Source organism: Fusarium pseudograminearum, chromosome 2, assembly GCF_000303195.2.
Source record: "Fusarium pseudograminearum CS3096 chromosome 2, whole genome shotgun sequence".
Classification (NCBI taxonomy): Eukaryota; Fungi; Ascomycota; class Sordariomycetes; order Hypocreales; family Nectriaceae; genus Fusarium; species Fusarium pseudograminearum.
This window is the reverse complement of record NC_031952.1, coordinates 7,978,059-7,999,171: the sequence shown is the minus strand read 5'-3', so window position 1 is coordinate 7,999,171 and position 21,113 is coordinate 7,978,059. Positions and strand designations below refer to the sequence as shown.

The following is a 21,113-nucleotide window of genomic DNA, read 5'->3' as shown; positions in this document are numbered from 1 at the left end:
GTAGATCTGAATAGAGATTTTACTTGGGAATTAGGGCGGCAGATGTTTGCTACTACCCGACTTGGATGTTGGTTATACGTGATGAAACCCCGTGCCTGAGTACATTCTACGACGCACCGAATCTAGACCCCTCGTGTCTGTCTCGGTATCCCATCTGTGGAAATTGACCAGACAAGCAAACAAATCTCGATATGCACAAGTTCGTTGCTTCTTCACGCAGTGCATGCCACCCAACATCATTGCTACTCAACCACGAGGCAGAACAACCCGCCGGTACGGACGGCAAATTGCCCATCTTACGCATGATGCTGGCTGGCCTCACTCAGCTTGGCATTCTCAAAGTCCGTGTTGGTGGAGGGTCGCATTGGGTAGGTAGCTCAGTACCGACTTGGCACCTCCCAACAGTCAGGGATGTTTCTGGGACAAGCTTTTTGTCGAGCTTGGCTGACAGCTTGGAAATCTCTTGGACTGTCCTCTCACTCGTACAAGATCGGCAGAGAACCATCAACAGACACATAACATCTCGTACGATGAAACAATTCGTACTCCCAGACAACCAGCCCTTCTCAATTCCTGTTCGTCTTCTGCCTCGCTCTCTCGCGTATCCGTACTGCACACATAAGACGGATCAAGGTCTGGACAAGTGTGGATCTCTTCTTGGCAAAAGATGCAGAGAGAAAAGTCCTTTGGGGGTCGGCCATTAGTCTCCGGGTGTTGTCTCATTCTCATCAAGGGCGGGGGAACAATAGAGAGACTAAGAGCATGGGGTAATATCCCACTAGCCAGAGTTGGGACATGGGGAAGTGGGTGTGAGTGGAGAGACACTAGGTACTCACTCCTTGCAAAGTACTGTACATCCTTGTTCACTCCCCAAAGTTGGAGGTCATCCTGCTTTTGCCTTTGAGATTGCAGTAATACTTTATCTCTCTGGTCTGCAAGTTGACCCTTGCTAGTAGACTAGTTGCCGTTCGTGCGGTGGAGCAGAGACAACCACTACGGAGGCTTTGCGAAAAGGGCTAGCCATGAATCTAATGGCAAACATGACAAGCCTTCCATTGTATTGTATTGTACTGATATGGCAGGACTGACATGGACATGGACTCTCCATCTCACTCGCATTCACCCGGTATAAAGTCTGACCCCTTCCCCATGTTTTCCCCCAAGATCCTTTCTCCAGATCAGAAGCATCCGTCTCCTCCTCTCCCATACCCCTTCTCCTTTTGAGGACACTTCCCTGTCTCTCTCTCTTCTCTCTCTTCCTTCTTCGTCTGACATCTCTGCCCACAATGCTTCAACACGGAGATAACAAGGTGGCCAACCACCAAACAGACAACTCGTCTACTGACAAGGTCGACTATGAAAAGGCCGTCTCTCTTCACGAGGATGCCTCCCAGGAAGTCTTTGACGAGCCCGCCACCAAGCGTCTCCTGCGCAAGATGGATGTCAAGCTCCTCCCCTTCCTTGCTCTCCTCTACCTCCTCTCCTTCCTCGACCGAACCAACATCGGAAACGCAAAGCTCGCAGGCCTCGAGGAGGCTCTGGGCATGACGGGCAAGTGGGACTACAACATCGCCGTCGCCGTCTTCTTTCCCTTCTACGTCGCCGCCGAGATCCCCTCCAACATGGCCATGAAGCGCTTCCGCCCTTCCATCTGGATTCCCTCCATCATGGTTGCCTGGGCCATCTGCACCACCCTCATGGGTATCACTCACAACTTTGGTGGCTTCCTTGCTTCTCGTATGGCTCTTGGTCTTGCCGAAGGTGGCTTGTTCCCTGGTATCACCTACTACATCACTCTCTGGTACAAGCGTCACGAGTGCGGTCTCCGTATGGCCATCTTCTTCTCTGCTGCCACTGCTGCCGGTGCCTTTGGTGGTCTCTTTGCTCGTGGTGTTATGGAGATGGACGGTGTTGGTGGTCTCGACGGCTGGGCCTGGATCTTTATCATTGAGGGCCTTCTCACTTTCATCTTTGCTGTCGCAGCCTTCTTCGTCATGCACGACTACCCCGACACTGCCAAGTTCCTTGACGACTCTGAGCGTAAGGAGGTCATCCGTCGTCTTGAAGAGGATCGCTCTGTTCTGTCTGATGGTTTCGATCTCAAGTTCGCCAAGGATGCTCTCAAGGACTGGAAGATCTGGGTTCACATGCTCATCACCATTGGCATCTACACCCCTCTCTACTCCATCTCCATCTTCCTTCCCACCATTGTCAAGGGTCTTGGCTACACCAACGAGGTTGCTCAGCTCATGTCTGTCCCTCCCTACGTTGTCGCCTGCCTCTTCACCATCGGTGGCGGTTTCGCTGCTGATAAGCACGGCCAGCGTGGTATCTACATGATTGGATTCTGCATTGTCGCGTAAGTCATCCCACTCCCAAAATATGCCAAGGTTCTAGACCGGGAGATCTCCCGACTTGGCATGCTTGTTCCAGACAACAAACTCACTAACACTTCTCAACAGTATAGTTGGTTTCATCATCCTCGCCACTGTCGAAGCCCACGGCGCCAAGTACTTTGGTGCTTTCCTCATCACCTGCGGTATCTACCCCAACGTTCCCCAGGGTGTCGCCTGGAACGGCAACAACATCGGCGGTTCTCTCAAGCGTGGTGTCGGTATTGCCATGCACGTCGGCTTCGGTAACCTCGGTGGTGCTATCTCTGGCTTTGTCTACCGCAAGGACGACGCTCCCAACTACCGAAGTGGTCACTGGACCCTCGTCGCCACCACCACCATGAGTTGTATCCTCAGCATCTTCATGACCATCTACCTCCGTCGCGAGAACGCCCGCCGTGACCAGACTCACAAGGCTCCTCATGAGTACACCCGCGCCGAGAAGGAGTTGGAGCAGGACAAGGGTGACAACGCCACCTTTTTCCGATATACCGTCTAAAGCACGGGACTTGTGTCGGAGGCGATATCTTGCAGAACATCTTACAAGATAATTGCACTATTTATATATATTAAGCGTTTACTTGGTATCACAGCGAAATGGGTTATGAAGTCATGAAAGAGGCAAATATGAAGGCTTTTCATTTTGGGAAAATTTGTTCTCTCTAGAGTTTGTTTGGTCTTTGGGTTATGAGACATAGACATTTTGACATCTCAATATTACGAATGAGCCACATTAATTGTTAGAACTCTTGACGATACTTCATTTCTCTGCATTGTGATGTTTGCTTATCTAGTGAGTCAGGCTGCATGAAAGGCTTACTGTTGGATATCCTAGCCCTGCACACGAAACAGATAATTAAAGCCACGAATAGAGACAACTCAACCAACAGAGACAAAAACAAGACTAACCTGTCGGAAGGAAAAGCCACTCACTCGCATCGGACAGGGACCTTTTGCAATACAATAGTAGTCTAGACCCTGCAGCAGCGACAGGGATTGGCAAAGGATCAAAATGAAGATCTGCCAACCAAACCCCAGTCACAACAATAATGCCGTCTTATCCGTTTCGTAAGAGCATTGTAAGATTTGGATAAAGTCGATCCTTGAGAGAGACACGTCGCAATAGCCTGTTCCTTGGAGAAGACATTCCAGTTGGTGGATATGATCGACAACCAGCCTATAAGCTTAAGTACAAGGTATTAATTAGACTTGCCGAGTCACAGAAATAAGCAAGCTGTCCAGTGAAAACCAACAGATATGTGATTTATTTCTGTTCGCATGCTGTGTTCTTGTCTTACAGGGCTACTCTTTCAGCTCCAGCAGCCACCCGTTGATCGTCGTATTCTTTACCTACATTGCATTAACTTTGTATTGTATCACTTCCCTTTTTGTTACCAGGTTATTTTGAGGCGCATTTACCATGTCGGTCTTTAGAGCATGGCGTTTCTGTGAATTATCGTGGGTGGCTTTATTGGGAAATGCCAACCAACAGACGGGACACAGTCCGTCTATCCCCTGGTAATTACTGCATGTAGGAGTATAAGCAAACTAGTCATGGACTATAAATATATGACTATCTGCAACCAATTTTGATATCCCACCAGCAACTATTTCCATGTCTGGTTAATCTCCCGAAAAGCTTGAATTGGAATGCTGCTACCAACGAATGGCGTTGGATACGAGACAATCCAATGCATTTAGCCGGCATTGGAGTAAGGCTTGATCTCGTGGGAGAGTTTGGGTGGCCTCAGGGTATCAGAAAAATTGTCCGCCAGAAGCATAACCCACGAAATTAGTAGGTCAACCTATGCTATTTAGACTACACCCTTAAGGCTATTTATTTTTGTACCCTAAGACTTAGGAAGATAACTTTTCTTTTACCCACCAGGGTGGGTATTCAGGCCGGGTGTTGTAAGATACAGAGATGAGATGGCTGGTTTCTCCAATTTCCCATCAACTCCCCTAGTCCCCGCATAACTATCATGTCTCCAACTTGACTTCCGATGTTTCGACGCCGTGTACTATAATCCTCTTAGTCGGGCTTCTGGAATGAGCATAAGCAGTGCTCTTCACCTGAGATATTGTGCGAATCCGGGTTGATATGATCCATCTCAGCTATCACGGCATGTAATTCCCTCATCTTAGACGTCTAGACTATACAGTCACCAGCTAATTAGTCATATTGATGATCGAAGATGTGGTAACATTGACTCGGATAAAGCCGAGGATCTGCACCTGTGTAGTCTACCACGTGGTCGAGGGGTTGCATCGCACTCTGTCAAGTCCAAGTCGGTCATACGTTAAGTGTCAGCTCAGTACCTTCCTTCATCCCAATATCAGATGTAGCCTCTCAGAGACCAAAGTACAACCAGAACTATATCCAACACGTTCATTAGGTCGCCGGGGCCAACATCAACATTCACACATATCACACAACGCATGAAACACGATACGCGACAAACACACGCCGGTGGGAAGTATCTAGTATTAAGATCTAAGCAATACTACTTCCGGGAATGGAAATCCAGTAACCATTCATCTCCTCATATACTCACTTCAAGCAGTGATGACACCAGTACCAGCCTTGGCCTTGACAAGCTCACAAATGCAATCAGCAGGGTCAGTGGTGTACTCATAAGGAGGCGTAAACTCCTGCTCCTGAGTAATAGCCGGCTCACTGTTCTCAAACAGGTTATCCTTCTCAACTGCGAAACCATCCTCTCGAGAATCAAGGTTGGTGATGATGGGCTTCTTCACGTTGACAAACGCAGTCGCTTCAACCAAAACCTTGGCACCCATGCGAGAGTTGACCGCAGACGTAGGAAGGTCCTCGTAGCAGCTGCTGTAGATGTGAGCGGTTCCGAAGCGGATGGATGGGGCGCGACTGTTAATGTTGCTCCAGTAGTTGTGATGGTATGTGACGTGCAGCTTGCCTGTGTCCTGAGAGCCGTTGTCGTCGCTGTGGCCGATCAGGCTGGCCTTCCAGTGATCGACGAACTTGTTCCATGAGAAGGTCAAGAAGTCGGAGCCGCGCTTAGCGTCGAGGAGACCATCGAAGTAGTCCTTGTCGCCGGCGATGCCCTCGGATGAGAAGACGTTGTGGTCGATCCAGATATAGGTTGAGCTCTCAATGTCGATGAGATCCATTTCCTTAGGGGGGTTGTGCATGTTGAGGTTTCGCACGATGACGTTGCTGACCTTCCTGATACGGAAACCACTGTCGGTGAGACCTAAAGTAACGTATGTTAGTATATATCCCTTTGCGCAGAGTTAGTGTTTACTTACCAGAGTTGGAACCAACTCCAGCGATGGTGGTGTCGCTTGGAACCTCCATAATATCGCAGCCGCTAAGCTTACCATCGATGTGGATAACACCACCGTTTCCAAGAGCAGACTTGAGCTCCGAGCAAGACTTGACGACAACAGGCTCGCCAGAACCTCCAGTGGTACCATCACCGTATCCAACGAGTTGGTCAACCTGAGCAGCACCACAGCTACCTCCAGCGGCAGCGCCAGTATCGAGAGCAGACTCAACAGGCTTCTCAGCAGTAGCCTCAGGAACGGCAGAAGCAACACGGGTAGCAAGAGTAGTAGAGGCGGGAGCTGGCGCGGGAGCTTCAGCATCACCGCCGGCGGTGTACTGACACTCGCACTCCTTGATCAAGCTCTTCTTGGAGCAACCAGAAGCCCACTCGGGGACAGACGAAGAGTCGTTCACGTCAGAACAGCCAGCGACGTTGGCGGCAACGGACATGGCGCATGCATTGGACTTGATGTTGGCGCAGCCAAGCACCGCAGGGATAAGTGAGATGAGAACGGATCGCTTCATGTTGATGATGAGTTCGGCACGGCCGTGTTAACGATAGACAAGGTGAAAAAGAATGAAGGTAAAAAGACAAACTGATCAAAAGAATGGATAGTGGAGGTATCAAAACATTCATATATCAAACGAAGAACCATATATATATATATAAACAAATGGATCTCCCATCATCCCCCACGATAAAGAGATTAACAGAGCATCCTTAAAATTAACCCTAATGGCCAGGAGCCTCACACCTTGGATTATGTTTGGAGGACAGCTATATTCCCGCCTGGGCAGCCCAACCAACCGAACGCCAAGAGAGCGGTTCTCCATATGCTGCAGAGAAACAGTGGAAATAATGAAACGTCTGGGCGGTTGTCGCTGAGCAAGCGACTCTTGGCTGTGTTTCATGATGGTAGTCTGGGCTTATTACCGGATTACATGACGTGGAGCTGTGCTTGGCTCAAGAAATGCTGCGTCGCTTTAGGCGCCTATATGGGAAGTTGACTCGAGATTGATAAGGCAATGCGCGCCGGATTGCTACATTAAGAGAACTTTCGTCCCATGTTGCCAGCCTTATGTTCTTAACACCTGAAGCACATCCGTATAATACATCATGATAAATGTCCGAGACCCTGTCAAGATCCACACTTGAAGCAATCCCTATCATAAAACCGATCAGCTGATGGGGGATGATAAACCAACTCCAGCTCCGCTGTCCCGGCTGTAAACACATTGCACTTGGCAGTGTCCTTCTGGAAGACGAAGCCCTTGCATTCAGCAATCTGCAGACACTCAAGAGCGCATTTCTCCAAGGTTCCTGTGACCTTGATCAAATAGCCGTCGACCTGTTTGGATTGCGCCGCGTTGCTCACGCCTGGAAGACCGCAGGTAACGTTGTCACTAAGAGAAGCCACAGGTACGGAGCAGGCTGTGGGCTCAGTTTGAGGGGCAGTTGATGTAGCGGCCTCACTGACGGCAGATGTGGTTCTAGTCGCAGCAAATGTGGTGACAGGTTCTTGGTCGACAGGACGAGTAGAGGTTCTCATAGTCGTAGGAGCCTCGGTAGGCGGAGGGAAGAAAGAGACGCTCTCAGTCCCAGTGTGTCCTCTCCGCGGAGGCTCCTTGCACAGCCCCGAGCAGTCAAAGCATGCATTGTCGTTATACCACACATTACTACCATCGCGGAACCTATACCCGGCATCTTGAAGAGATGTGCTGAAGAACTCACAGCGGAATGTATCTCTGTTGAATGCAGAAGACTTACAGTTCTCGAGCTGCAAGCATGTCTCCGTACACTGGATCTCAGACGCTTGCCGTGGCCAGATATCAGTACTTGCTGAAAAGGGTTCTCCGAGTGTGACCTTTCCGTTGCTATGACAGGTGTAGCCAGTAACACCTCTTCCGTTGTTACCAATAGGCCACTCGCCGTTCTCCTTGTATCTACAACCAGCGTTGTCACTGAGTACCGAGCAGCCCAGCTCAGGTGGTGAAGGCGTAGGATCAGTTTCTTTCTCACCGCATACCTTGCAGGACATGCACTTCATGTCGTACCAAACAGCATTGCTACCAGAGTTCTCATCGACAGAAGCATCCTCCAAGTCTGATGAACTAAGCAGACACTTGAGTCTGGGCTGGCTGTCGTCAAAACCAAAGGCCAAACATTGACGGTCGGTTTTGCAGATTAGGGCGCAATCTTCGACGGAGCGCTGATTTGGACGGTCGTCAAGGCCATATCCGTAAGCGTCAATGAATTGGGGCCAGCCACGCTTTCCACAGAGTGCCTTTGATGGCACTGGGTTCGCACTGGAGCAAAGCCCTGGAGATGGAACACCGTTGGGGCAGATTGAAGTCGTAGCAGAAGGAGGTGCGACAGTAGTGGTTGGCACCGTTGTGGTCATGGCGTTTTCGTTCTCTGTTGGGCCTGCACTGGTGGTTGCTTCAACACTGGAAGTAGTTACAACAGCCGGCTCAGCAGTTGTTGAAACAGCCAGAGTTGTCTTTCCATCAACAGGACATGTCCACTGAGGCAAGTTATCCGGATCCTGACCACGAGCGATGTAATCAAAGTAAGCATTGCCCGTTCCACAAGCATGACAGTCCATATCGTAAAAGAAGCTATACGCATTCGCAGGTTCCGCAACCTCAGAAGACCTAGCATTGTACAGACTACAGCTTCCAAAGGTAGCCGAGTAAGACTTACATGAAGGATATTTGGCGCAAAGATCGCGGCACTCGTTCGTAAGACCACAGGCTCCCCTTGTAGGAGCTGTGAGGAAGGGCTTAGCGCACGCCTTGGCTACACCTTGCAGTTGGGTACAGGACTTGGCAGGGGTATCAGCGTTAACGTTGACGCAAACAGTTCCAGCAGGTTGCTCCGAGCACTGATCCTCTTGGATGCAAGTTCTGTCGTAAGCCCAGGCAGCGTCGAGGCCTCCGTTGGTAGCTATGTCGGCCAATTCCGTGGCAAAGAGGTTACATGTGTTTGCGCAACCACTACCAGAGTATAGCCACTCGAAACTTTGACATTTTGTGTCTGCTAGACAGAGAGCAGCACATTGCTCCTTGATGATCTTACTACCGCCGAATCGTTTGTAGCCCTGCTTGCTGCTGTATGGCCTCTTGGCGCAACCTCGACCAGCAGCGCCAGCTCCAAGTTTTGCGCAAACTTTGGGGCCGGATGGGGTAACTTCGTCGTCTTTAACTGTGGGAGTAGAGGATGGTGCAGTTGTCGAAGCTGTGTCGGTTGTCTTTTCGGTTACTAAAGCGTCTTCTATGGTAGAAGGCACTTCCGAAGACTGAGTTGTAGGCACATCGGATGTGTTGATGTCCTTGCTAGTTGTAACAGCAGTGTCAACAGAAAGGGCCGTGCTAGTCTGAGCAGGACCAACGGTAGCCGCATGCTTAGAAGTAGGGAAGAATAGTGAGATACCATCAACCCATTCATCACCGATCTTGTTAGACACAAAGACCTGGTCAAAGTAAGCTTCTGCAGAGCCCCCATTGACACAGACAAGTTCAAATCGAATCATTCCACTGTCTGTCGTAACAGCCATGTTATCAACAAACTCGAGCCACTTGTTACCATCGCCGCTAACAACAGGAAAGTAAGGAGTTGCTCCAAATTGTTCGCCGCCATAGTAGCCCTCGATACGGCATGTATCGGCCAAATCGTTCTTAACGACGGAGTACCAGAAGCGAACGGTGTATTCGCTGGGCTCCAGCTGTTCAAGCTGCTGCTGGATCCAGGGGTTCTCGGGAGGTGTTTGTCGCTTTCTGGTGAGGCCCGTCTTGAGCTGTACACAGTTTCTTTCTTCACTTTGGCCTTGATGTCCGGGACCTTGGAGAAGTTTGGCACTGCCACCAGCCTGGAAGGCGTAGATGCCGCCGTCAGCGGAGGGATCGTAACCTCCAAAGTCGCCGTTGGTCACAGCATTGGTGATGATGATAGGACCTTCGGTGGTTTGAGAGGCCGGTGCTGACTTTGTTGCTGTTCCACTGATGATGGAAGTGGATTGTGCTGTTGTGTCTACCTCAAGAGGTGAGGAAGGCTTGCATTTGCCTGCCGCTGCAAGTTTAAATGAGGCTGCAAAGGCCAAAGCCACGAGGGCAGATATTGAGCGCATCTTGTAAGTAAAGAACGGATAAGCCAAAGGGAGGCTCAAAACGAAAGACTGAACTAAAGACAGGTGAAGAGATGAATACTCTCAACATTGAGCAGACCCACGATATATACCACCATGTCAACGTCCGCCTCTCCCGGGGACCCTGAATTATCGAAACCTGGCCCCTGGCATTATTGGAAATTTTCATCAGTCTTGGCCATGACCTTTTAGACCTTTCTTGCGGGTTTGTTCAGCTACTGTTCAATAGCTCCGCTGTGGTTTCCTTTTTCGCTTCGAAACCGGGTCTAGATTGGGTTGGTCTGGGAGACTATTGAACGCCTCATGAATAAGCGAAACAAGAAATAGTTCGCCGATGGATATTGCTCCGACTGAGTGGCATGTTAGAGCGGGTTTCTGTAATTCCCGTTGACGTTTTATTTATCTGTTGGAAATGCCGAAGCCTGAATTGATAGGGCCTCGGGAAGTATTTTAGGGTCCAAGTTTTGGTGTCAAATATCCCTGTAATCTCCGGGTGACAGATGAGTGCGTCTAAGAAGCAGCAAGATTTCTAAAGTAATGCTCAATTCTCTTACTTAATTCAGCTCAATGATTAGGGAAACTACATGCAACATCTCCATAACATCCTACCTATCTATGGTAATTCTTGGGCTATCTAAATCGAGTAATGCCTCTTAAAGGACTTGTCCTGGCAGGCGGGTTGCATAAAAACCGTGACTGATTTAGTAGTCAACATAAATGTTAGATCACTCTTAGTGCTTATATAGCCTAAGAGTGGTCTAATAATTTCATCTGGATTGCTTCAAGTCCCCAGGCATTATTTTGCTACCCATCTGCCTGGATATGTTCTCCGGTATTAGCACTCTAGTCCCAGCTTCATTCCGCTCATATTCCGCCCCCGCATCCCCCTCATACTCACCTCAACCCCAATCATCTCCCTCCCTCACTCATCATCAACAACCTCAAACTCACTCCATAACTACAAAAATGGGCACAATCTCTATAAGAAAGTTCATTCGCTGGCTCCCCGACGAACCCAGCGAACCAACAACAACCCTCGTAATCACAAGCCCACGACTTAAACGCTTCGTCGATCTACGAATCCTCTTATCAGACGATGACTCAACTGGTACAAGACACTCCATCTCGTACTCACATGGTTATAACTAACACACATAGACATCCTACCTTTTTCCCGTCTGGACTGGGCTATAGCAGGTACAACAGTGTCAACCCAGAAACCAGACGCTGAAGGTGTTTTGACTTCTCACTCAACCTTTATCCAATGGATATCCTCGCGTGAACTGGGAAACGACGCTGGCTTCATGTATCCGCAACCCGGCGAAGACCTCACGCTTGAAAAGGGCAGCATGGTGAATCCGGACACAGGTATTGACACAGCGTATGAAGAACTCTGGCATGATGCTACGCCTACTGCTGTGCCAGGTGAACCAGACGTCAGAGTGTTGGTTCTGCAGACTGATGATGAAGAGAAGGGTGCGAGAGGGTGTGTTGTGAGGCTGGGAAGGTACGCGCAGGGACTGATCAGGGTTGGTGAGAAAATTGCGTTGGAGAGGTGGGAGTGGACGGAAGGTGGATGGAAGAGAACGGTTAGGATGGGCGACGAAGAATTACCTATTGGGAAGATCTTGGGTGAGGAAACGTTGGATGAGGATGATAGTGTCAATGTCGGTGGAAGAACATGGACTGTCATTGAAGCGAGTGGTAAAACCAGTTCAAAGTAACTCAGACACACCATTTAGCATATTTCACACAGAGGACGTTGATCACCGTGAACGAAAACTCTCGATCCTTTCTGACGAGAGCAAAATCTATTCTCTACACTCATCGTGTAGCAAGACCTAACAATTAGAGACTCCTCCATTCAAGCACGACAATGCCCTTTATAACACGCCGTCTTCCAATTCAAGCCTCTTCTTTCGTTCTATCTTTCCTTCTTTGCCTCATCTTTCGGTCTTTTAGACGATTTTCATCATGTCTAAACAATCCACCACCAGCCGCTTTGCAAAGTGCAGCTTTTGTTTATCTCAATCCTCCTCTAGGTACTCTTAAGCCTTCAAACCCCGCTCCAGGGACATCCTCGTCCCGCCATGCTTATTGTAAATGTTGAAAGACAAGCATACGTACAACCTCGTATGCTGCGCAAACGCAACGCCCATCCATGGTCGAAACAGTAATAATCAATTGATCCGCTTCCTCTATAAGTCGAGGTCTTGAACATAGCACACGCAATCCGTAAAAGTGCAAAACAAATAAGAATGTGCAGCTTAAACAGCCCAGCTGCCTCGTCGTTCTCGAACACCCCATCCAACGGGGTCCATGCTGTCAAGGTTGGGATGCTGTCTGGCCCATTCCTTGATATAGGACTGAAGAGCATGCCATCTGGGACATCTCTGGTCACGAGGCTTATCGTTCTCGGACTCAACAAGGTGACCTTGGGCAAGTTGCTTTTCGTCATCCTTCTCGAGATCTTCAATGCTCATGAGACTAATTCGCGAGAGCTCGCCATCAAAAGCGCGAGCCATAGCAGGATAGCCTAGAGACAGGTAGTTGTAAACTTGAGTAACGAAGCTGTCGTCAAACTCATGTTCAATCTTATCTTCCCGCTCGGCATGTGCTTTTTCTTTCTGCAGGCGCTCATTGATTCCATGCAACATATGGAGTCCCTTGGGAGGACCGGCCCGTGTCCGGCTATCTGCAGTACCATTTACTTGGCCATTGGCTGTACCGTTGAGGGAGGCAGGCTCGTCCGTAAAAGGTGGAGAGCTAATATGCGAGGCATCACCGGGTGTGACCACCGGCCTGGGCGTAGCAAGCATTGGTGGGGCATGCAGGTCTGCTGGCACTAGGTACGGATCGTTCGAGTCTGATCTGAAGCAGTAACCTCGCCAGAGACCATTCTGGCCCGAAACATCCCGGAACTTCTCTTCGCTATGTCGTTCTGCAAATGGATGATCGGGTTCGAGCTTGGTCTGCTTGGGAGAGGGACACTTTCGGAAAACGAGGTCTTTGCCGAGCATTGGAGGAGTAACACCAAAACGCTTCTTCTGGGATAAGGGAGCAGGCGATGCACGTCCGTAGCCTCCGAATGGTCGTCCAAAGGGCCGGGCAACGTTGCGCGACGCAAAACCGCCGGTGTCTGGGGGTATTTGTGAAGATTTGCTAAAGGGAGTGTCTGCGGATCCGACGGTCGGTGCCGATGGGATGAAAGGCATGGTAGATTCACCAATATGCCGGGATGCTGCAGGTGCAGGCGATGCGGCCTTGCTGCGTTGCTCAACGGTCAGATACGACTCAGTGTCAAGCAGCGGCATATGCGTCTCTCCAATCGGACCACTGAAACCAATCGATGAATGCTTGCTAGGACTATCACGGGGCGTATTGGAGGTAGTCCACACCGGATCTGGGGGAAGTTCAAGGTCCATCTTGTCGAGTTCCGCCGTATCGGTTGTGTCGTTTCGCATTATAGTGTCCTCTTCCTTCTTGGCTGCCGGTGTTTCTGGCTCTTCAACCACAACATCCATCTCAGGCTTCTCATCGATGGCCATAGCATCGTCCTGTTGCTGTTCCTGCTTGGACTCAGCATGCTCTTGCATATGCTTGTGCCACCAGCCAAGATTGCTATCGGACGACTGCCGCCGCGCATTGTTATTATGGTGTTTGCCTGAGCGGTTATGGTGCTCGTGAACAGGAGAAGTGCTCTCGGGAGATTGATCGCTTCCTGAACTCTCACGGAAGTAGAAATGGTCTACATTTCCTTCGCGCACATGGCTGTTGGGGAAAGCAGCCATAGCAGCTTCCTGCATCTGGCGCTCTGCCTCCTTTGCAGCGATCTCGAGGAGAAACTGGACGACATTTTCGTCTTCGGACTCACGGCGTCTGGGGCCGTTTGAGGGAGAATCGTGGGCATCGTCTCGTCTCCTTCCGCGATGTTTTGTGGCGGTGTAAATGTTTCTTGTGTAGGGGGTGATATCGGTCTTGTCGCTAGGCTTGGTCGCGGGACCAGCATCTCCGACTCTGCGACTCCTGCGTGAGGATTCAATCAACTGGGGAGCGAAACGTCGTTTGGGTCGAGCCTTCTGGTGCAGTTCATGAAGGCCAGGGGATGGCGAGCGAGGGGAGGGCTCCGGTGTCGGTTCTGGATTGGGTCGCATTGCGTTTTGGTCATTCGTGTTTTTGCTTGATCGACTTGTCGAAAAGGTAGTCTCAATGGGCTCTGGAACAAACCGTCGCCGAGGTTTCTCTGGCGTGGTCATGATGAAAGAAAGAGAAAAGACGGAGGGAGGTCAGGGTTCGGATTGGATGACTCGTGCGCCGGACTCGACTGGGTTGTACTTGGTTCGGTAGGTCTGCTATTACGTTGCGTTGCTTCGCTTTGCGTTGCACCTTGCCTGGCCTGTGATAGAGGGGCAGGGGCGGACAAAAACAAGTGAGTAATGCTTGATTTGGGCTTTGGACAAGGGCGACCGGAGAGATTGGTCTCGGCAGCAATAAAAATAATATATTGCAGAGGAGTAGAAAAGATTTAAAAAATATAAGAGGAGAGAGAAAAGGTGACGATAGGGATTAAAAAATGTGATGGTGGTTTGCTAAAGTTAAGTTAGGCTGGTTGTCTTTGTGTAGTGTGGTGTGGTCTCGTGTAGTGACGACGAGACAAAAGTATGGTGAGAAGCGGTAGGTAGGTTTGAATTAGAAAGGTATGGAGACGAAAAGAGAGACCATCTGGGTGGGCAACCTTGGGTATTTTGGCTTTAAAGGGTCATGAGCCAGAGCATGCGATAAGCCTGTCCTGCAGTGGCCTGGTCTTGGTCTTGGTCTTGGTCTTGGTCTGGTTCGGTCTGGTCTGGTTTCGGTAGACAGTGGGCAGTGGTACATGGGGTAGATTGATTAATTAATTGATGATGAATGAATGCTTTGATCTCTCTGTCTCTCCCATGTATGAGACTACTGTACGGATCAAATCGAAAAATGGCTGGCGTCCGACGCCGGCGGTCACAAGTTCACATTTCAGTCAAGGTCCCAAACCAAACATCCATGTCATTCATTCATCCATTCGAGTTCGGTCAGTCTCAGTGTATTCTCAATGGATACCGCCACAAAACTATCGAATCGCCGAGCGCAAGCCATCATGCATCCATTTCGGTACCAACTTATTCTTCTAGATAGTCAAAGAGGGTGAATTGAATTGAATGTCGACGCCAAGTGAAAAATAAACCACATGGACAACTCTGACTATTTCTGACATGCCACCTCTAGATCTGACGACCTAGGTACGTAGGGCGGACTTCAGTTCCCGAGGTAAAAATACAGTGACAGAGAAAAGAAGACCCCTGGAACACAAGGAAAAGGGTTCTGCACCAATGGAGCTTGTCGCTTGTCATACCCTGAAAGATGATCTCAAGGGACCTGCTGTAGCTGGAGTGGGTGGCGATACTGATCAACATGTGCCTTGCAAATGGGACCATGAGTACCTATCATCGTATCTGAAAATAACAACCTCCTTTTTTCGCTCCTGAGCTGGGCTCGGATAGATACTCTGCAACAATTGTATCTTCACATGAAGCTCACGATAGTTGGTCCACGCAATGCCATTACCCCAGCCATCAAAGCGGATTCCCCGTGGGAACCATGTCTCATTATTTCTGTCACCGAAAGCCCAGGCCAGTTCTTGGTGGGGGTGTCTTGGAGTCTCATGGTGGGGTTTTATTAACATGGGGAGGGAAGAGTAGACATACAGTGCACAATAGACAAGAGTCAGGTTTATACTGTACTCAAATCATGATTTTGGGGCGAGATAACAGTCTGACTCAGGGTCTACAGTACTTACCTCTTCAACTCACACAGGCTGGTGACTTTTCCCTACAGACTCAGATTAATTACAAGCGCAGCTGCCGAAGACGGCTCCCCACGTCCAACAATTCCAATCCAACTGTGACCAGGCGCTCGATGATCTCATATCATCCCTATAATAAGCTGTGCGATAATAGACATAACCTGATACTGATACTGTACCGTCCACGACACGAACAAACAAACTTGCCTGCGTCTACGTCTGCTCGCCACCCGCTTCCGCGCTCACCGGGGGGGCTCCTGTAGTGTTCCCGCCCGGCCCCGGAAGCCGCAAGCCCCCCGGAAGGCCGCTGAGTAGTCCTCTGAGTCTTGTTCCTGCAGTTGTCGTCCTCACCGACTATTTACAGAGCATCCATCCACTATCTTGGAACCAAAGTGAAGCGAAACTCTGATCCATGACCACCTTAGTTACTCCGTACATATTCTTGTACCTACAGTAAACGACGACTCCATTTCAGTCCAGACTAATAAAGTGCAGAATAAACGAAAACTAGACATGCACAAAACTTCAAAAGAGGTGAAAACGAAACAAACTAGACTTGAGGCCAAAGAAAAAGACTCGGGATCCTGCAGTTGATTCGTGGCGAGTCAAAGAAAAATGGCAATGCAGTATGTAATAGCGAAACCATCAGAAAGAAAATTCTCCCATTTCTTTCATCTCCACGGATACCTACTCTTTCTTTCTCAGAGATGGGTGGATGGTATTTTCCACTGTAACCCTCCATCGTCAGGTCCGTTATCTCTCTCACTGGGCGTCTTCACACCATCCCTCGGAACTTCGCTTAAAAGCCATAGAGCCTCAAGAGAACAAAAAAAAAGCCCCCTTTTCTCTTCTCGCTGTGAGATCTGATTCCCTCCCTGATGGTTGCAGTGCAGTGCGCAGCCAGCCGTAGCTAGATGCAACCACTGTTGAGGTTTTGTGTTGCACAGCAGAACAACGCCATAATTGTTGTGTATTCCGTTGAGGATGAATTGATAGGCGTCTCACTCAAAGTCTCTGTCTTCCTTGTTTTTGTAGGAGATAATCTGAGACAAGTGTGAAATGTGCATGGCATCAATTGCGTGTCATTCTTAATTTTCTTTTAAATGTCGGCATCTCTCAATTCCAATTTTTTGAAGCTATCGTGATCAAAGTTCAATAATAGAAACATTGACTTTTTTCCTTCTAGTGAGTTTAACTAAAAATCCCCCACGCGACACATTCGTCCCATCCCATCCATCCCTTCCGATGCGCTTGTTTGCTTGCTGCATGCATAATACGCACCATCAATCTTATGCCGTCACATCCAAGACAGCCACTCATTCTCAACCCTCCATCACGATACGATATCATACTTGCTCCCAGCGGCTTCCAGGAGCGACCACTTTTGAGAGACAACATCTGACTGAGCAATGCTTACTTTCAGCAGCCACAGTAAATAAACTGTTGCATTCAACAGTTCTTCTCCACCACCACCACCAGATATGCGGTGGAACCACGGGACAGAAGCCATTATCGGTTTCATGTCCATCACCGCCATAAACAGTTGGTGATGCTCGTCTCCAGGTACCTTGATTGCAGTGAGGTACATACAGTACAGTACATAACCCTGTTGATCCCCCGCACTCACCGCATCCGCCCGCCCTTGTTCTATCCCCGGAACCGTCCCTGTACACGAGACCCTCTGATGATCAAGGATCTTGACCTCCGCCATTTCATATCACGATAGAAACAAACTTCCGCTGTTCTATGTATCGAAACGCAGCTCTCTCTCCTGACACTGCTGGACCAGAGTCTATCCTTGTCGAATTGATGCGGCTCTTGTTATCCTGAGCCCCGGTACTCGGGTAGCATCCGTTTCTTAGCCCTTTCCCGTGCTTCTATCCAAGTTATTATACGATTCGGCCTTGCTTTTGACGGCCCCGTAGAGCCAACATCTCGATTAATTGACGAGATTTCCTTGCTCAAGCAAGACGTCGACGGCTAGACACACACATGGATCTCTTTGTCTCGTAGTGCAACTACTTCATGCACACCGCTTGCAGACTGAAACCTTGGTGTTTCTTTGTCTTGTTGTCAGTGTTGCATCGTACAGAGCCTCCATGTCATGCTAGCTCAACGTTTCTTCGTCAGCTGGCTTTTTACCCTTCAGGCCTCCCTTGTGGCATCTCAAACCATGGCAACCAACCTTGTGCTTGTATTATTGTGTATCACCTCAGCCATCGTGGTACCCCAGATGGCATCCCACTGTCTCACTTCCCCATCATTGATTCTCCGAAGTCGGCTGATACCGCACTGCATTAGTCTTCCCACCCAAGGTACCGTACAGTGACATGCTACATGCAAGCCTCCAGCTTGACTTTTCACCTCACAGCAATCATTGTCTTCTTTCCCCTCGGATCTCAAAGGATCAACTCCACTCGCCATGTGCTTCGATACGTTCCGTTCGCTTGAACTTTGTTTGATCCCCCGCCTCTCTCTTGCCTGCCGATGACCACCGAATCGGCTTCAGCCCTAGATTTAACTTTTTCGTACAATCCGAGCTGACTGTCTTTCTGGAATGAAGGTCTGTCATCTTGGCCAACAATGGGTCTCCAAATTGTCGACCGCTGGTAGCGGATCATAAAGGGTCTTGTCGCGTGTGTAGTTGCATCTTCACGACGTCAGTTTGTTCTCCCCGAGTCGTGCAGCCAGATCTGCAGGTTGTGTTTCACTTGCGCGACTCGCCAGGTTGATCTGCTTGTAATCTGCAGCTAATGCGATGCAGTCAGCGAAAATGCTTGACTTTTGTTCGCTCTCCAGACCTCGAGAGGTCCAGTAGCTGAGCGGGTTACGCGCAAGAGAAGTTGAGTTTATGCTATCTTAACCTACAATCTCAAATCGTTTATTTCTATAGCCTAAAGCTTAGTGGCCAGCTTTTCAATTGCCTGTGGCAGCTGCATTTAGAATATTATCGTGTGATATCAGCGGCCAGTAGTAGCTGCATTCGTTTGTAATACGACAAGACACTGTTCTTCTCTGTAACACAATGAGACAACATGCGACGCAGGTGGTGGCAAATCTCTATTGTCAATCGTAGATCCGAATATGAATTGCCCAATATGTCATTGTTTATGGCGATCTCAAACTTAGCTGACATCTAGGGAACATTATTGCTTTTGTGGTCGAGGTGTGGAAGCGGCTGTTTCTCCAACGCCATGTCCAGGGTAGCCTAAATCAACCACATGCCATGACGAACATAGGTTTTTGGAAGATGTTCCCTGGCTTTTATTAATTGGTGTCTAATTGTATTCTTTTGAAGTATAAGGCCAAGGACGTCTCTGTGTCTTTTTGGTGATTTGTCAACGTGCAGGACAGAGACTTCATGACATCGCTCAGTAAAGACCTAAAATGTACTCGTTTTCATAAACTGATTTGTAACTGATATCTATCTTCACAACAAGCCAAATGCTTCAACAGCAATCCTGTGATATTGTATCAGAGAATACATTTTATATTAGTATACCATAGTGAATAAATATTGACCAGCATGAGAGCCAGTAAATTCGTGAGTGGTGGAAGTTGATCTACACATATTGGGTTACCAGCGATGAAACAAACTTGAGAGCCGACACGTTTCTCAACCGACTGAATCTGCAACACAGATATATATATATGAAAATTGGTGTTCGAAGCCCAATTATAGTCACTTAGGACCCTTCAAGTTAAAACAGCTGAATGGACACGCATAGACAGATACAGCACCACGGCGCAACGGCCTCCGACATTGTCCGTCAATGAAACTGGGCAGACGCATCCTGAACGATTCTAGAATGACTAGTAGTTGTTCCTAAATGCAACAAAGGCTTATCGCTATTGGCACCTTCTTCAGGAGAGTTTCGCTAACATCTGGTCCAGGCCGGTTAGATAAAAAGATCTAGCAGATAAACGCACGGAGGGTTCTGTCGAGCCTGTCCCTTGATTTGTGGGACAACATTCAGGAATTCATTTAAGTTATTAGAAGCTGATTAATACTAATAGAACGGAAGTTTTTAGCTCAGCTTGTGTTGTGCTTCATAATCTGTTTCGAGGTGGCATATAAAGCTCCCTGACCCTCCATGGCTTTCACATACGTAGTCCTTAAGGTCATTCAAGCAGCGGTTGTACTATACGTAGAGAGTAGTCAGAAGAAAGCACTTGAATTGATGGCACATTCTCCTCCACATACCGAGGCTGACTTATAGCAACCAATTCAGTAGCGGCGGCCTTGCGTCGAACTCTCTTTCTTCGGACCTAGTGGGTTTAAGGACTCTGTAGGCTTTTAAATCCTTGGTGGTAAACTGCCTCGTTTCCCTCTGTGTTCCCTCCTTACAACTCTGACGCCGTCGAGGTTCTCAACCTTGGATATCTGTTCATCGGTCATGCTTGCTCGCCACTTGCTGACTTTGCCATCCATCATCATGGGCTTTCCAATCCGATCCTCAAGAATGGTCTTAAGAATGGCGCCAGTTGCATTACATTGGTCAACGTTATCCTAGTTGATTGGACGAATATAGTAATTGCTCTCAGCAAAAGATCTTCGTCCTCTGGGCGTGGTGATGTCCTGGACAGGAAACTCAACCTTAATTACACGCACAATGTCCTTGTGGTCCTTCACCTTCGCAATCTGGCTTGACATGGCCTTGAATTGCGCAGAAATTGATGCATCATCTGCATCTGACCAGGGGGAGATGTAGTCATGTCCGACAGTCGATTTGATGAGGTCAACAACTTCGGAGGGATCGGTACCTTTCTGCAGGAACACCTGGTGAAGGGATTTGCCATCTTCAATGGCACTGCTGATCGCAAAATTCGTGTTAGCAGTAATGAATAGCTTCTGCTTTGACGCAAACATACCTTGATTGTTCTTCGGCCATAGTAGAAAATAATCTGATATGAAGTGTTGATTGTTCTTTTGCTCTTAGGGTGATGTGATTGCACAGTCATGCGTTAGGGAGAAAGAGTTGTGGCTGGTCGGTTGTTCTGTCGCAAAGAAAGACCAAAACGCACTTATTCATTAACCTTAAATTAGCGAACCTTGTGCAACCAGCGGTGATCACTGGGCAGAATGAAAGAACTTGACGGTATCCCGAGTTCTCTGAGAGTTCCACCAATATCTAGCCAGGCCAATCCGAAAAAAACGACCCTACCAGAAACACACAGGAATGGTATGTTTGAATCACTTTTTGATGAGCCGCTTCTCCATTGGAACCCCTCGACAGAGATCGCTATGTTACCTATGCTGCGATGTCTAAATAAGAGACACAGCTCGCGGGCGAACATCTGCTGGATCAAAGCCCATCAAGAACAAAAAGATATAAACACCAAAAAAAACATACAACAGCGGGGATTCGCTGGTCGTCACCGACCCAACTACTAATCCGCCCCTTACCAGCTTATCTATGGGAGAGCGGACGGGATCC

The 21,113-nt window shown here is 48.8% G+C and overlaps 6 protein-coding genes across 6 annotated transcripts, besides 2 other annotated features; 2 read left to right on the top strand and 4 right to left on the bottom strand.

Moving 5' to 3' along the window:
* Nucleotides 1-1,286: 1,286 nt before the first annotated feature.
* On the top strand, nt 1,287-2,892 carry FPSE_09938 (uncharacterized protein; the record flags this gene model as incomplete). The annotated part of the gene is made up of 2 exons (XM_009263055.1): nt 1,287-2,359; nt 2,463-2,892. 2 exons carry the CDS (start codon nt 1,287-1,289, stop codon nt 2,890-2,892), a joined length of 1,503 nt encoding a protein of 500 aa, XP_009261330.1.
* A 2,057-nt stretch (nt 2,893-4,949) lies between these two features.
* Nucleotides 4,950-6,222, bottom strand: FPSE_09939 (uncharacterized protein; the record flags this gene model as incomplete). Its single annotated transcript, XM_009263056.1, has 2 exons — nt 4,950-5,623; nt 5,679-6,222. 2 exons carry the CDS (start codon nt 6,220-6,222, stop codon nt 4,950-4,952), a joined length of 1,218 nt encoding a protein of 405 aa, XP_009261331.1.
* A 614-nt stretch (nt 6,223-6,836) lies between these two features.
* FPSE_09940 (uncharacterized protein) lies at nt 6,837-9,824 on the bottom strand (the record flags this gene model as incomplete). The annotated part of the gene is made up of 1 exon (XM_009263057.1): nt 6,837-9,824. The coding sequence occupies one exon, from the start codon at nt 9,822-9,824 to the stop codon at nt 6,837-6,839; it is 2,988 nt and encodes a 995-aa protein (XP_009261332.1).
* Nucleotides 9,825-10,808: 984 nt separating this feature from the next.
* FPSE_09941 (uncharacterized protein) lies at nt 10,809-11,566 on the top strand (the record flags this gene model as incomplete). Its single annotated transcript, XM_009263058.1, has 2 exons — nt 10,809-10,950; nt 11,001-11,566. 2 exons carry the CDS (start codon nt 10,809-10,811, stop codon nt 11,564-11,566), a joined length of 708 nt encoding a protein of 235 aa, XP_009261333.1.
* Nucleotides 11,567-12,109: 543 nt separating this feature from the next.
* Nucleotides 12,110-14,098, bottom strand: FPSE_09942 (uncharacterized protein; the record flags this gene model as incomplete). The annotated part of the gene is made up of 1 exon (XM_009263059.1): nt 12,110-14,098. The coding sequence occupies one exon, from the start codon at nt 14,096-14,098 to the stop codon at nt 12,110-12,112; it is 1,989 nt and encodes a 662-aa protein (XP_009261334.1).
* A 539-nt stretch (nt 14,099-14,637) lies between these two features.
* Nucleotides 14,638-14,690: a microsatellite.
* A 5,495-nt stretch (nt 14,691-20,185) lies between these two features.
* On the bottom strand, nt 20,186-20,567 carry FPSE_09943 (uncharacterized protein; the record flags this gene model as incomplete). The annotated part of the gene is made up of 2 exons (XM_009263060.1): nt 20,186-20,489; nt 20,548-20,567. The coding sequence occupies 2 exons, from the start codon at nt 20,565-20,567 to the stop codon at nt 20,186-20,188; spliced, it is 324 nt and encodes a 107-aa protein (XP_009261335.1).
* A 451-nt stretch (nt 20,568-21,018) lies between these two features.
* Nucleotides 21,019-21,110: a repeat region.
* The last annotated feature ends 3 nt before the right edge of the window (nt 21,111-21,113 follow it).